The sequence below is a fragment of the Gopherus flavomarginatus genome, chromosome 4, assembly GCF_025201925.1.
Source record: "Gopherus flavomarginatus isolate rGopFla2 chromosome 4, rGopFla2.mat.asm, whole genome shotgun sequence".
NCBI classification, from domain to species: Eukaryota; Metazoa; Chordata; order Testudines; family Testudinidae; genus Gopherus; species Gopherus flavomarginatus.
The window spans coordinates 48,344,815-48,358,560 of NC_066620.1; the positions used below are offsets into that span (position 1 = coordinate 48,344,815).

At 45.4% G+C, this 13,746-nt stretch overlaps 2 protein-coding genes across 3 annotated transcripts in view; one reads left to right on the top strand and one right to left on the bottom strand.

Moving 5' to 3' along the window:
* The window catches only part of LOC127049469 (uncharacterized), a 481,224-nt gene that overhangs the window by 299,784 nt on the left and 167,694 nt on the right, over nucleotides 1-13,746 (bottom strand). The gene's annotated exons all lie outside the window — the stretch shown is intronic.
* LOC127049830 (centromere protein F-like) overlaps nucleotides 1-13,746 on the top strand; it is a 31,424-nt gene that overhangs the window by 3,300 nt on the left and 14,378 nt on the right. The window contains exons 2-3 of the mRNA XM_050951100.1: nucleotides 3,043-3,239; nucleotides 11,413-11,528. Coding sequence (XP_050807057.1) covers nucleotides 3,043-3,239; nucleotides 11,413-11,528 — 313 coding nt within the window. The remainder of the gene's footprint in view (nucleotides 1-3,042; nucleotides 3,240-11,412; nucleotides 11,529-13,746) is intronic.

The following is a 13,746-nucleotide window of genomic DNA, read 5'->3' on the forward strand; positions in this document are numbered from 1 at the left end:
TTGTTTCCTTGTAGTCTCTCCTTTTTCCTTGTCTTGTACTTAAATTGTAAGCTCTTTGGAGTAGGGATCGTCTGGTCTGGTGTACATATGTGGGGTTAGTGAGACCCCCACAAGGTGGATTAGGGAGCATGTGCCCAGTTCCCCAGGTTACACTGCATCAGCTCCTCAGCATTGGGACACTGTGCAGCTATATGTCCCCACTCCCTGCAGGCATAACATCTGTATGGAGCCTTAGGCATTCCCCGGTCTCTTGGTTTGGGCAATCTATCATGATCCTCTTCTCTCTCAGTGCTCTGACTCTTTGTGGCTTCTGGTGAGCCTTCAGCCCCTCTCTTTTTCCACTTGGGCTCTCCTAGTGGCCCCGTCACTTGAGCTCTAGGGCTTAGTGCTGCTAGTTTAACCCGGGGAGTCTCTTCCTTAACTGGTCGGGTCAGCTCCCTCGCTGTCCTTCGCCTTTCTGCCAGTGCAACAATCTCATCATAGGTGGAGGGTTCGTTCTGGCTTACCCAGGCACGAAGGTCTGGCGGTAGTCCCCTCATGAATCCGTCAATGACCAAAACCTCTAATATCTCTTCTGGACTCCGGGACTCCATTCGCAACCACTTTTGTGCGAGATGGATGAGGTCATACAATTGGGACCGCGGGGTTTTATTTTCCTGGTACCTCCACTTGTGATACCGCTGGGCCCACACTGCAGTCGTTACCCCAGATCTGGTCAGGATCTCTGCTTTCAGCTGGGGGTAGTCTGCTGCAGCCTCTTCAGGCAGATCATAGTAAGCCTTCTGGGCCTCCCCACACAGGAATGGGGCAAGGATGCCAGACCACTGATCTCGAGGCCAGGCCTCCCATAGGGCTGTCCTCTCAAGGGCCAGAAGGTATGCCTTTACATCATCCTCCCGGGTCATTTTTTGCAGCCAATGGCTGGCCCATATGATCTGCGTCCTATCATGGCCGCGGTTCAGCTCTGTAAGGGTCTTTACCTGGTTCACCAGTTCTCACAAGATAGCTCAGTCTTGAGAAGCCTGGTCCATCAGCAGGCGATTAGGCAGCCGCACTGCCTCCTGTTGGGCAGCTGCCTGGACACGGGTAGCCTCCTGCTGGGCTGCTGTAGCTTGTATCAATGCTCATACTAAGTCATCCATTGTGGTGAAAAAACAAATAAACCCTCTACCTTTTTTTTTTAATCACTCTCCTTCTTCTGTAAGCTCTTTGGGGTAGGGATAGTCTTTTTGTTCTATTTGTACAACGCCTAACACAGTGGGGTGCTGGTCCATGACAAGGGCTCCTAGGTGCTACGGTAATAGCAAACAGTCACTTATACAATGCGTCTAGAATGCTGTGCAAAGGTTAATCTTATGAGGCACAGCGGAAAAGGTAAAAAATTTTTAAAATACCTTTATATAAATTGTTTTGATAAGTTGATTATACAGGGTGCTTTGTAAAACAAATTATTTCTACAAATGGATATCTGTGAACACTCGCCACTTCATATAAAATATAATTTTTATAAACATACCGAAATTATCATGTTGATAATTTGCGCCCAGTTTCTCATATCAGATACTCATTGGTATTTTGTGAAGGATTAGCTCAACTTTTTTTTGTATCTAACAACAGGCTCGGGCAGAATTTACACCAACTTGTCTATATGAACACGGTGGTTTTACAATACTGGAATATGCTCTGTTGTAATGGCCTATTAAAAATTGCTGCTTTTATTTTCTTAGATTCTTAGGCCAGAGGGGACCACTGTGATTATCCGTTCTGATCTTTTATATAACGTAAGTCACAGAACCTCCCAGAAATAATTCCTAGAGCAGATCTTTTAGAGAAATCTTGACTTAAAGATTTAAAAATATTCTTACAACAGTAATAATTCCCCACTTATGCATCATCAGCATAGTTGGAACCCCAAACCTTCATCATGGTAGCACAGATGGCTATCACTTGAGCTAAAAGGATTTAACTCTTAGGTACAGAGCCTCCAATTTAATCTGGGCTTTAGTCACAAAAAAGCCATAACATCTAGGTTTATAGCTGATAAGATTAGTACCTGCATAACATCATTGCTGCCATCAAACAACTGACATGCCAGTAACGTGTAGACTACTCACTAACAGGTTTTTGGTGCTAATACTCACTCTGTGAGCAGCGATTGACACCTGTGTAAAGTAGTGAAGGAAAATTACACTAGCCCACTATCCAGCCCTTGCTGTGTATTCAGTCTTAAACTGTCACTGGCCTCTTGCTCTGGTAGTACTTTTCTACCATTCTAACCATTCTAAGTCCAATATCTCATAAACTGTCAGGGATAGGAATGTATGCAGTATACCTTGCAAAGGCTGGGGATATCAAATCTGTTTTGCAGTGCTACATAATGCAACACAGATCATGAGAGAGAGGATCTTGAAATTGCATTATTCTAATTACTATCTTGCATCCCTCCTTCAAATCAGACATGGCTGTTCCAGCTGCTATCTTGAGGAAACGCAACTTGAGCATTGATCTCTAACTCTAGTCTTTCAGGAAATACTGGTTGCTAACACTGACAGATTTGAAGGGAGAGGAGCAAGATGATGATCAGAGTCGTATGGCTTTTAAGTTTAGCTCTTCTGATGATGTGCAAGGGATGTAAGCACTTTACTGGTCTGGGTAGGTGCTTTTTATAGCCAATAAAGTCTTCCAAGAACACGTGTGGGACCACTGATTAGAGAAATCATTTTAATATTAATATCTAGGTGGAAATTAAATGACTTGTGCTGACTATGGAATATGATTGTAAATGTTACACAGGGAAGTCTTGTGATACGAACATTGGTAGAATAGCAAAATAGCTTTGCGTGTAACTGAAGTTTCCAGTGCTGTCAGGGCTTTGAAATGTAGCGAATAAAAATATTCAACTACCGCTTTTTTATAAAGCAGAAATTGTTTCTTTTGTAAGTGCTCTCCACTCTTCACTCTGAATAAAGATGTGTATTCCCAGGCTTGATCAAAATCTTAAAATAAGATTTTTTTAAATATATAATTAATTAATCAAATTAGGTTGAAAATGAAAAAAATGATGGAGCAACACTAAAAAGAGATAACCAGAGCTTGATGGAATTGTGTGATAATCTTGAGAAAATGAAGCAGAAAATTTTACATGATCTTCAAGTAAAAGAATCACAAGTTAATTATCAAGCGGGACAACTAACTTCAAGCAAGAAACAAATTGAAAGAGTAGAACAGGAACTTAAAAGGTGAGACCATATTGTTCTGCTTTAACTTAAGTGTGGCTGTTATCCCATTTAAGTATTATTTTGCTTAGACATGTAAATGACTCTCAAATTACTGTCTTTGTCCACTTGATCTTACTTTAACCGTACTCCATATTTAAATAGACGTTTGAGTTTGTGGCCAAAATTTTCAAACCTGGGTGCCTAAAACAAGGTTCCTGAGTCCCACATTTTTATACTTATAAGAAGCACAAGACAGCTTTATAAGGAAGAAGGCAGCATGCCGCATTTATTGAGAGTACAAAAGTTAGCATATGCTTTTCACACACACACACACACACACACACACGAGTCCTGCCAGTTGAACAGTCTCATGCCAAACACCCTGTTCTTAGAGTCCCTTTTCTTTGTTGAAGTCTATGGATTTTGCTGTGTCAGTTTCTGACCGGGTTACACCAATTAAAAAGTATCTTTTGATGTAACCATTCCAATACACCTCCGAGAGGGGCATCCTGTGCTGGTTCTGATTTAATCAGTTGCCCTTAGGGGTGCCAGCCTTCACCTCAGGGTTGTCAATTTGCCCTTCCTCAATCATGGCTACGCGTTGATGATTCTTTGGTGTCAATAAATCTCGATAAGTGTCTTCATTCCTCCTTTCTTGACCATCTGGTTAACAATGGCCTTCACACCTCATCTTTTCCTGATGCATACATTCCTTACTCACACAAACAGATTGCCAATGCAGACAGTAGTATTTTATATCTAGCAAAAAGGTATTGCAAATTAAACCATGCTAAGTTTTACAATCAATAACCAAGACAATTTACATTGAGACTCAGACCTTCAAAGTTCCTCTAATCTACTTAACATAGACACAATACAGAATCCTGTCTCTTACTAACTAAATCTGAAAGCAAAGAGCTAAAGAGGGCCCACTTTGTAATGTATATGGGAAAACAGAATCGCATGGTCCCAGAGGGTCATTTCTTTCTGCTATTCAAAAAGGGTGGCTAGCAGGATGAAATCAAATCATACATTATTTCTTCTAGTGCTATATAAAATCCTGCTCCTACAACAGTTAGGCTTCTAAATAAAGTGGTTTGATAATCTGATGAGATACGCACCTGAAACTCCCGCTAAGCCCAGTGCAATTCATAGGTACTCAGCACATTTGAATATTTGGTCCTTTCTTTGTTGGGCAAAAAAGTTGTGTTTCAAACCTGTTAGCTTAACAGGATTGAAAAAAATATATACTTTTTGCCTGTCAAGATAAGGCCTTTTATGTAAGGCCCTTGCTTACACTTAAATTTTGCCAAGATAACTTTCATTTTGTTTTATAGCAGAGCTTGGTTTATGTCCACATTTAATGTTCTCTAGTTCAACAAAGCTTTCTGCTTTTTACAGCATTAATTATTTCTCTTGTCAGCGTGACAAGTCCGCTGCCAGCAGAGTTCTCATGGCTGCACATGTACCAGTACCAGTATAAGCCGTGCCCAAGCTGTAATCCCACAATGCAACTTTCCCTTCCAGAGGGACTGTCTGGTATCACTCTTGAACTCCACTGTCCAGGGTGCAGCGACCTGGAAGTTGTCCTTACCTCACTTTTATATGCCAGCATGTTTCTTCACAGCAACATCTGTTCCTGTTCCCTGCTACATTTTCACTGAATGAAGGTTCCTAGCACTGTCTCATGCTGCTGGTTATTCCAAGAGGGGTGCTCAGTTTCCTTGCACTGTGAGGGAAGGAGCATGTGCAGGCACAGCCAGGGCCAGTGCAACCATTTAGGTGACCTAGGTGGTCACCTAGGGTGCTAGGATTTGGGGGGCGGCATTTTCTTAGGCGGAGGGAGCTGGGGCAGGGGAGCGTCGGGAGGGCCCCTGCAGCAAGTAAGGGGGGGCGGCAGACAGGGGAACTCCCTGGCCCAGCTTACCCCTGCCCCGCCTCCTCCCCAAGCACACCACGGCTGGTTCACTTCTCCCGCCTCCCACTCTGGTTTGGGTTTTTACATTCTCCACCCTCCCAAACTGATCTGCCCCTCACCTAGTTCCTATCAGGAGCTGTACCCAAATCCAGATCTATTGTCCACATTATAATCAAATCTTCCTCTCAAAAAGACAGGCCAGCGTACAGTGTACTGAACTTCTCTTTAAATCATGATTTTTATTGGGAAGGTTCTAACTGCATGAATAGCAGAGGCCAAGAACAGAAGCAAGTAATCACACGTCAGTTGGCACTCCATCTGTTGGTGTCTTGCGGTACTTTGAGGTACAGACAGAGCAGCCTGTTAATTTTTACACACAAAGCTTTCTGGTTTGTGGGCACAATTTCACAGAACTGTTTTTCAGTGAGTAGTATGTAAGACTTGCCCAAACATTATGCTGAAGGTACGCTTTGCTCACCCACCGTGATATGGCACCTCCCCATGCCACTTTGCCAGGCTCTCTGTGGGGGATTATTGCAGAGACCAGCAAGGCTGCATACTTCCATGTGTAGACTGAGGCCTCTTAAACAGCTCTATCTTTATGAAATACTGTCCTTTTTCTATATCAGAATGAACCCCACACGCTTCCCACAGCACGGGGTTAAGAAACCCTGATCTACTCTCCAGGTAAGGTCTAGCACTCATTATGCCTTAGTAATTTGGAGGCAATCCACATAGTTATGCTGTACAGGGTGGGAAAATCTGAGTAGCTGCAACAGTTATGTCAGGGAAGGCTGCCTCCCTTCCTCTCCACCTAACAGTTCTGTGTTTATCACTAACCTTGATAGCGGGGCTCTCCTCCAGATTCTCCCTAACACCTGCACAGCTGTCTGGTCACTGTCAGAGCCAAGAGGAAGCGCACAGAGAAGGACATTCTCTGTGAGGTTCTGCAGGTCTAAAAGTGAAATGCAAGGGCAGTAAGGCAGTGGTGTGAACAGCTGCTGAAGGACTAGAGGCAGGACAAAGATGCAAAATGAAATGCTGCTGCTGCTGCTGATCCAGCTGCTCAAATGAATTGTTGATCAATTATTGATTAAGAATCTCACTGCATTAGTTCACCCATTCCAAAGCATGGATAAAGCTGGGGTGTTGGCAGGGATCATAGACACCTCATCCCCTTCTGCCAGTTCCCGCTGTACTCTACTCCCATGGACAACGTGTCAGGGAACGAAGAACTCTGATTATATGTAGAGACATCTGTGATGCACTGACATCCAGTCTGCATGTTGTACTTGTACCTATTTAAGTTATATAGCTAGTAAAGTCGATTATCAGTTATCTTTTTTTTTATGTCTAGCATGCCGTGGTGGCAATAAAGTACATATTTGAATGTTGGTGCAACTTTATTGTAACTTTTTGGTATTGCAGTGCTAGAAAGTAATATAACCAGAAAGGCTTCCGTACCTCTAAAAAAAAGTCAATGCATGTATATTACAGAAGTGCTAGCCTTTATTGAGTCTAGAAATACACCACCTATACTATGACAGTGTTTCTATGACCATCAGTAATCTTCCATACTTCAACAAGAAATGCCTGAAAAGTCGTGAATGTCACAAATTCCGCACCTGTTCTATTAATAGTTTCATAGAAACAGGGTTAGGCTCTTACCTACTGTCGAAGTCAGCTTTTAAAGCTTCCTTTACCTGAACCGCATTAGCAATGCAACTGTTAGCTAGCCTATTTCAGATCCAGCCCGTCCACCTCACTCATCCAGCCTGGCAAGAGGGTCTCTCAGAGAGTGCTGCATGCTGGGCATTGCATAAGAACTGAGAATGTTTTACTTGTTGATATGGAGCTTTGGCATGAGACCCCTCCACCTATCCTGTTGTCTTCCAAGTCTGCCCACTTCACATTCCTTCTTCAGCTGCACAGGTGAGAGTCAGCTCTTGCCTTGTTTCTGTCTAGCTTGATAGTACATGGTTTCTTAAGCCAGAGAATTAACGGTGGGCAGTTTCCATAAATTATGATTGGCACAGAAATGTCATTAATTCCAGCTGGATGGAGTGGGGTGTCTGCTTTCAATATGTCAAAAAGCACAGTGTTTCTAAAGCGGTGGTTGTCCTGAATTTCTATGAACCGGACAGTGTTTGTCAGTAGCGTGTCCCTTATGGTCTACCAAGGCCTGCATACATTTTGAAGGCACCTTTTTTTAATATGCTCAGAAGCTGGGAAGTGGGAACACAGAATGGAGATATTTCCCCACCTATAACCCCAGCACATTTAGGGAAAGCCAGCTTACTGAATCCACTTATTCTTTGTTTTTTTGCACAGTTGCCTAGCCTAACTACCCTGTACAGCAGGGTATTCTCAAAGTTAGAATCAGGACTCACAATTTGTCAGACCACTCTGTTTTATTAACTCAGCGCTCCGCCAATAACACCCAAATAATGTGAGTGGCCATGCAAGACCCAAACAGTCTTATTTATACAGATAAAAGAGCAGGAATTAGACAAAGGGACAAAGAAAGCAAAACAGTAAAATTCACCAAGGGTATAGCATGCATATCCTACTTCCTTACTAACTCTTATCGATCTAAGGCTAATACTTCACCAATTGCCCTTAAATGGTACAACTGTTCTATGTGAATGTCTGTATTCCTGAGACCTGGATTGCAGCATTCCAACAGTTTTACTTAAAGGTACAGACAGCATTTCTTTAATCCTTTCTATTTTCACAATATAATTCATTCTACTTTCACAGTATGCATTATTGTCTTGCATACCTCAGGCCATGTCTACATCTAAAATTTTGCAGCGCTGGTTGTTACAGCTGTATTAATACAGCTGTATAGGGCCAGCGCTGCAGAGTGGCCACACTTACAGCAACCAGCGCTGCAAGTGGTGTTAGATGTGGCCACACTGCAGCGCTGTTGGGCGGCTTCAAGGGGTTTTGGGGAAGGCGAGAGCAAACCGGGGAAGGAGACCAGCTTCGCCGCGGTTTGCTCTCGCGTTCCGCGAACCACCCTGCAAACCGCAGGGAAGGAGACCTGCTTGCACGGGGGTTCGGCGAACGCGAGAGCAAACCGGGGAAGGAGACCAGCTTCGCCGCGGTTTGCTCTCGCGTTCCCCGAACAAGCAGGTCTCCTTCCCTGCGGTTTGCAGGGTGGTTCGCGGAACGCGAGAGCAAACCGCGGCGAAGCTGGTCTCCTTTCCCGGTTTGCTCTCGCCTTCCCGGAACCACCCAGCAAACCTCAGGGAAGGAGACCTGCTTGCTCGGGGTTCGCGGAACGCGAGAGCAAACCGCGGCGAAGCTGGTCTCCTTCCCCGGTTTGCTCTCGCCTTCCCGGAACCACCCAGCAAACCTCAGGGAAGGAGACCTGCTTGCTCGGGGTTCGCGGAACGCGAGAGCAAACCGCGGCGAAGCTGGTCTCCTTTCCCGGTTTGCTCTCGCCTTCCCGGAACCACCCAGCAAACCTCAGGGAAGGAGACCTGCTTGCTCGGGGTTCGCGGAACGTGAGAGCAAACCGCGGCGAAGCTGGTCTCCTTCCCCGGTTTGCTCTCGCCTTCCCGGAACCACCCAGCAAACCTCAGGGAAGGAGACCTGCTTGCTCGGGGTTCGGGGAACGCGAGAGCAAGCCGGGGAAGGAGACCAGCTTGATTACCAGAGGCTTCCTCAGGTATGCTGGGATACCTGCTTATTCCACGGAGGTCAAGAAAAGCGCTGGTAAGTGACTATACTTGATTACCAGCGCTGGATCACCAGCGCTGGATCCTCTACACCCGAGACAAAACGGGAGTACGGCCAGCGCTGCAAACAGGGAGTTGCAGCGCTGGTGGTGCCCTGCAGATGTGTACACCTCCTAAGTTGCAGCGCTGTAACTCCCTCACCAGCGCTGCAACTTTCTGATGTAGACAAGCCCTCAGTGATAACTGTCCTTACCATTGAACTTTTTTTGTAACACCAAATTGATTACTCCACTAATTGATAGCAAACTGGCGTTGTAAGATTCCATAGGACAATCACTGCTTATTTCCCCACTGGAAGAGCAGCTCTCACTTTGCTGTTCCTGTGCTGGGGGAGTGGGCCAAGCTGAGCATGCAACTCTAGGAATGAACTTCTGCATCTAAAAGTTCTAGAACCACTGATTGTCCCACCACTCATTAGAAAGGCACAAAACTGCAATTCCACCACATGTGGTTGTTCCATGAATAGCCTCTGCATTTATTTTCCAGTTATCCTCAGTTGACTCTTTGAATGCTGAGTCTTTGGGAATATAGCACTAGAATGCCTAGCCAGAGTGCAGCACATTTTTGCTAATACAACTCAATGCTATGCAGACATCATGCCAGCAGAAGTATCAGAGTGTAAAATGCACTCTACCAAAATAGTTTAGGCAGTGTCACCATGACAACAGAATTTTTACCCCTGCAACTTTCTAGTGCAACTTTTTAGAGAGACAGGCTTGAAAGTCTTCACCTAACATTCTATATTATATTAATCAGTGTGGTAAAGTTAAGAGTTTGGAGATTATATGACCCTTAGGGGGATTGTTGTACATATAGCAGTAGCTTCATAAAATGGAATATTAATAAAGCAATTTAATTATGAACATTTGGAGAATCTGCCTATGTACAGTTTACAAATTGTTTGATATCGGGGACCCTGTGTCAGACTGCAGACTCCATTTTGAATGTGGGTCTTTTAGCCTCTGTTAAACTCTGATGATCATTTAAATGAAGCATCGTGGGACAAAGCAAGGGCTACCAACCAGGCTAAACTAGTTTGTCAACATCTGAATTCTAGGAGTGATGGTAACTAAGCAATAGAATCTGTGGTCAGGTACTTTCATTAGCTGATGAGGCTGATTGGGAGTCACCTGACAAAGAAGGAGGAGAGAATAAAAGAGAGTTTCTAACAAATCCTGGAGAGGGAGGCAAGGAGAGAAAAGACCACAGATACTCCATGATTCAGGGGAGAAACCATGTGCAGGAGGGCAGCAAGAGAGAGGAAGAATCCTGAACTAGAGGACTCTGACCTAAGTCCAAAGAATGCTCTAAGAGTGGTGAGGAAATTGAGGCAGGGCATTGTGTATAGGGTTTTATTATTTTTTTGTCCAGATCTGTATACTTATTGTGCTTGCTAACAGAGAGTGTTTTTTGGGCACCCTTGTAAAGTCTGTGTGTCTGTGTTCAACTACTACGTATCACAGAAGAGGTGAACTATGTACCCAGAGTGTCCACAATGTTGAACCTCTGGGAAAAGGATGTGTTTAAGTCTGCGGGGGTCAGTGCTGGCCTGGGGGCTTAAGAGAGCTAGGTTGTGTGGCCCTGTTTCTGGGAAGTAGAACTAGAAGCCTGTGCCCTGGAAGCGTACCAGAGAATCCAAGGGAAAAAGCAGTTGCTGCAGCCTATTCAGGCCAAGGGAAGCTTAAGAGCACAAATCAAGCATATTGGGACCCTGTAGCAGTGCCTCCTCCCGGCCCCTCCACAAACACAGTCAGAGACCAACTGAAGTGCAGAACCCGTGTCCTTTTATTGTTTGTGTCCGTTCCCACCACCTATTATTTACTGCTATCTACAGAGACCAAGACTCTGGGAGACTGCTAACTTCCTGGCCAGCAAGGAGCTAGAGCCCATGCTCCTCCCTTTCCTGTCTCCCCTTGCTTCCTGTCTCTTAGCCAGCTTTATAGGGCAGGCTGGCTACCCAGGCCTGCAAGTGGATCCACTCTGGTAATTAGGGTGTGGCCCCTCAGCCAGCCCAACTACTACCCTTCTTCCTCTGGAACAGGGCTAGCAGGGGCCTGGCTTGTTTCTCCAACTAGCACCCTGTTACAGACCCAATCATCAGAGTCTTGTGAATGTCCAGCAGAGGGAGCTTTATCAGAGTTGTGATTGATGTTAAGCCTGGATAATCATTGTAATTGCTTTTTATCCATGTGTCCTTTTTGTGTATAATTCTTTTAGTTATGAGTGTTCTGAAATATTAAACCTTGAGTGTATATATGAAATATAAGCTAATTGTCTCTTTCATAAAAGAAAGAATTCAAACAAACAAGTATCACTAGAAGTGAAAGTACAGATTCCAATCTTTATTTGAAGGTGTCGTATTGTCATCTAGATATATTTTTAGTGCTATATCTTTACTATGCCTAACTTTATATTCCTTGAGTAACCAAAATTGCCATTCAATGTGCACTTGGGGCTCTTAAAAATGTAGGATTGGGCCCTATTTGTTTCTGTAACTAATTCCTTGTACTTCTAATTCTCTTTTAAACAGATACAAATCTGAACTTGAGAGAAGTCAGCAAACATTGATTACAGGAGACTTATCATTCAGGAGTATACCACAGAAGAATTTTTCTGTTCCTTTAACACCAAATAAAAATCACAGTGGTAGTCCCCCCGTGTCTAGCATGCAATTGAATAAAGTGAATTCCTTTGAAAGTACAGGTCACTCCAGAAAGCATAAAAGAAAACAAAAGGTGAATGAAGAAAACAGGTGACCATGTGTTTGGCTTATAATCTGTTAATGTCTATAATTTTCCAATATTTGAAAATTAATTCCCATGAGTGAATGTGTAGGAATTTAAGTGAGCGTGCTTTGTGAGTTCAAGACTATGCTTTGTCTTGATCAGGGGAGGGTACAAATGCATATACTAATATGGACATAACATACGTACATCCTAATTATGTTCTATAACAAAATATTCAGGTGAAGTTTTCATTCAAAATAATTGAAATTCAGTTTTGCTGGCTGCCAAATCGGGGGCTTGAGGCATTTACTAGTAAGTGCTCAGAGCTGGAAATGATTACCAGTGACAATGTAACATTGTAAAGGCATGGGGCTATCGGTGATAGGCTGTTAAACTTTGATGATCATTGAAATGGAGCACCGCGGGACAAAGCAAGGGCTACCATCCAGGCTAAACTAGTTTGTCAACATCTGAATTCTAGGAGTGATGGTAACTAAGCAACTGAATCTGTGGTCAGGTACTTTCATTAGGTGATGAGGCTGATTGGGGGTCACCTGACAAAGAAGGGGGAGAGAATAAAAGAGGGTTTCTAACCAGGACCGGCGCTAGGGTTTTGAGCGCCCTAGGAGGACGGCAATTTCGCCGCCCTGCGCACTGGTCCCGCGGCTCCGGTGGAGCTGCCGCAGTGGTGCCTGCAGAGGGTCTGGCGCTCCGCGGCTCCGGTGGAGCTGCCGCAGTGGTGCCTGTGGAGGGTCCGGTGATCTGGCGCTCCGCGGCTCCGGTGGAGCTGCCGCAGTGGTGCCTGCAGAGGGTCTGGCGCTCCGCGGCTCCGGTGGAGCTGCCGCAGTGGTGCCTGCGGGCGGTCCACCGGAGCCGCGCGAGCAGCCGACCATCCGCAGGCACCACTGCGCCAGCTCCACCGGAGCCGCGGAGCGCCGGATCACCGGACCCTCCACAGGCACCACTGTGGCAGCACCACCGGAGCCACGGACCACCTGACCGCCCGCAGGCACCACTCCGGCAGCTCCATGGGAGCTGCCTGTCACCCCCTCCGGCGGTGCCCTGACCCAGGGGACACCCTGGGCTGCCGGCTGCCGTGGAGGCACCCTGACCCAGGGGACACCCTGGGCTGCCGGCTGCTGCGGAGGCGCCCTGACCCAGGGGACACCCTGGGCTGCCGGCTGCTGCGGAGGCGCCCTGACCCAGGGGACACCCTGGGATGCCGGCTGCAGTGGAGGCGCTCTGACCCAGGGGACACCCTGGGATGCTGGCTGCTGCGGAGTCACCCTTACCCAGGGGACACCCTGGACTGCCGGTTGCTGCCGGCAGCTCAGACTCTCTCTCTGTCCCAGCAGCAGCGGCTGCTCAACCATTTAAAAAAAATAGGGTGCGCTTTTTGGCGCCCCCAAATCTCGGTGCCCTAGGCAACCACCTAGTCCGCCTAAATGGTTGCACCGGCCCTGTTTCTAACAAATTCTGGGGAGGGAGGCAAGGAGAGAAAAGACTACAGATACTCCATGATTCAGGGGAGAAACCATGTGCAGGAGGGCAGAGGGAGAGAGGAAGAATCCTGAACTAGAGGACTCTGACCTAAGTCCAAAGAATGCTCTAAGAGTGGTGAGGAAATTGAGGCAGGGCATTGTGTATAGGGCTTTATTATTTTTTTGTCCAGATCTGTATACTTATTGTGCTTGCTAACAGAGAGTGTTTTTTGGGCACCCTTGTAAAGTCTGTGTGCCTGTGTTCAACAATTACGTATCATTGACGAGGTGAACTGTGTACCCAGCGTGCCCACAATGTTGAAGCTCTGGGAAAAGGTTGTGTGTTTAAGTCTGCGGGGTGAGTGCTGGCCTGGGGGCTTAAGTTACAGTTATAAAGAGGGCTAGAATTTATGTGGAATGTATATGTTTTTGCATTTAAAATTTGAAAATAACCTCTTATGTTTTCTGTTTTAAAAACAAAACAAACAAAAACCCCTAACCTACTCAAGTTGGGCACAGTTGTTTTACCACCTTAAGAATATTTATACTACTTCAGCATGCTTAAATCTTTTTTTTTAGGAAACGTACTGAAAACCTACAAACAAAATTAATAGAATACATGTACAACCACTTTCCAGTAAATTTAGAAGTTTATTG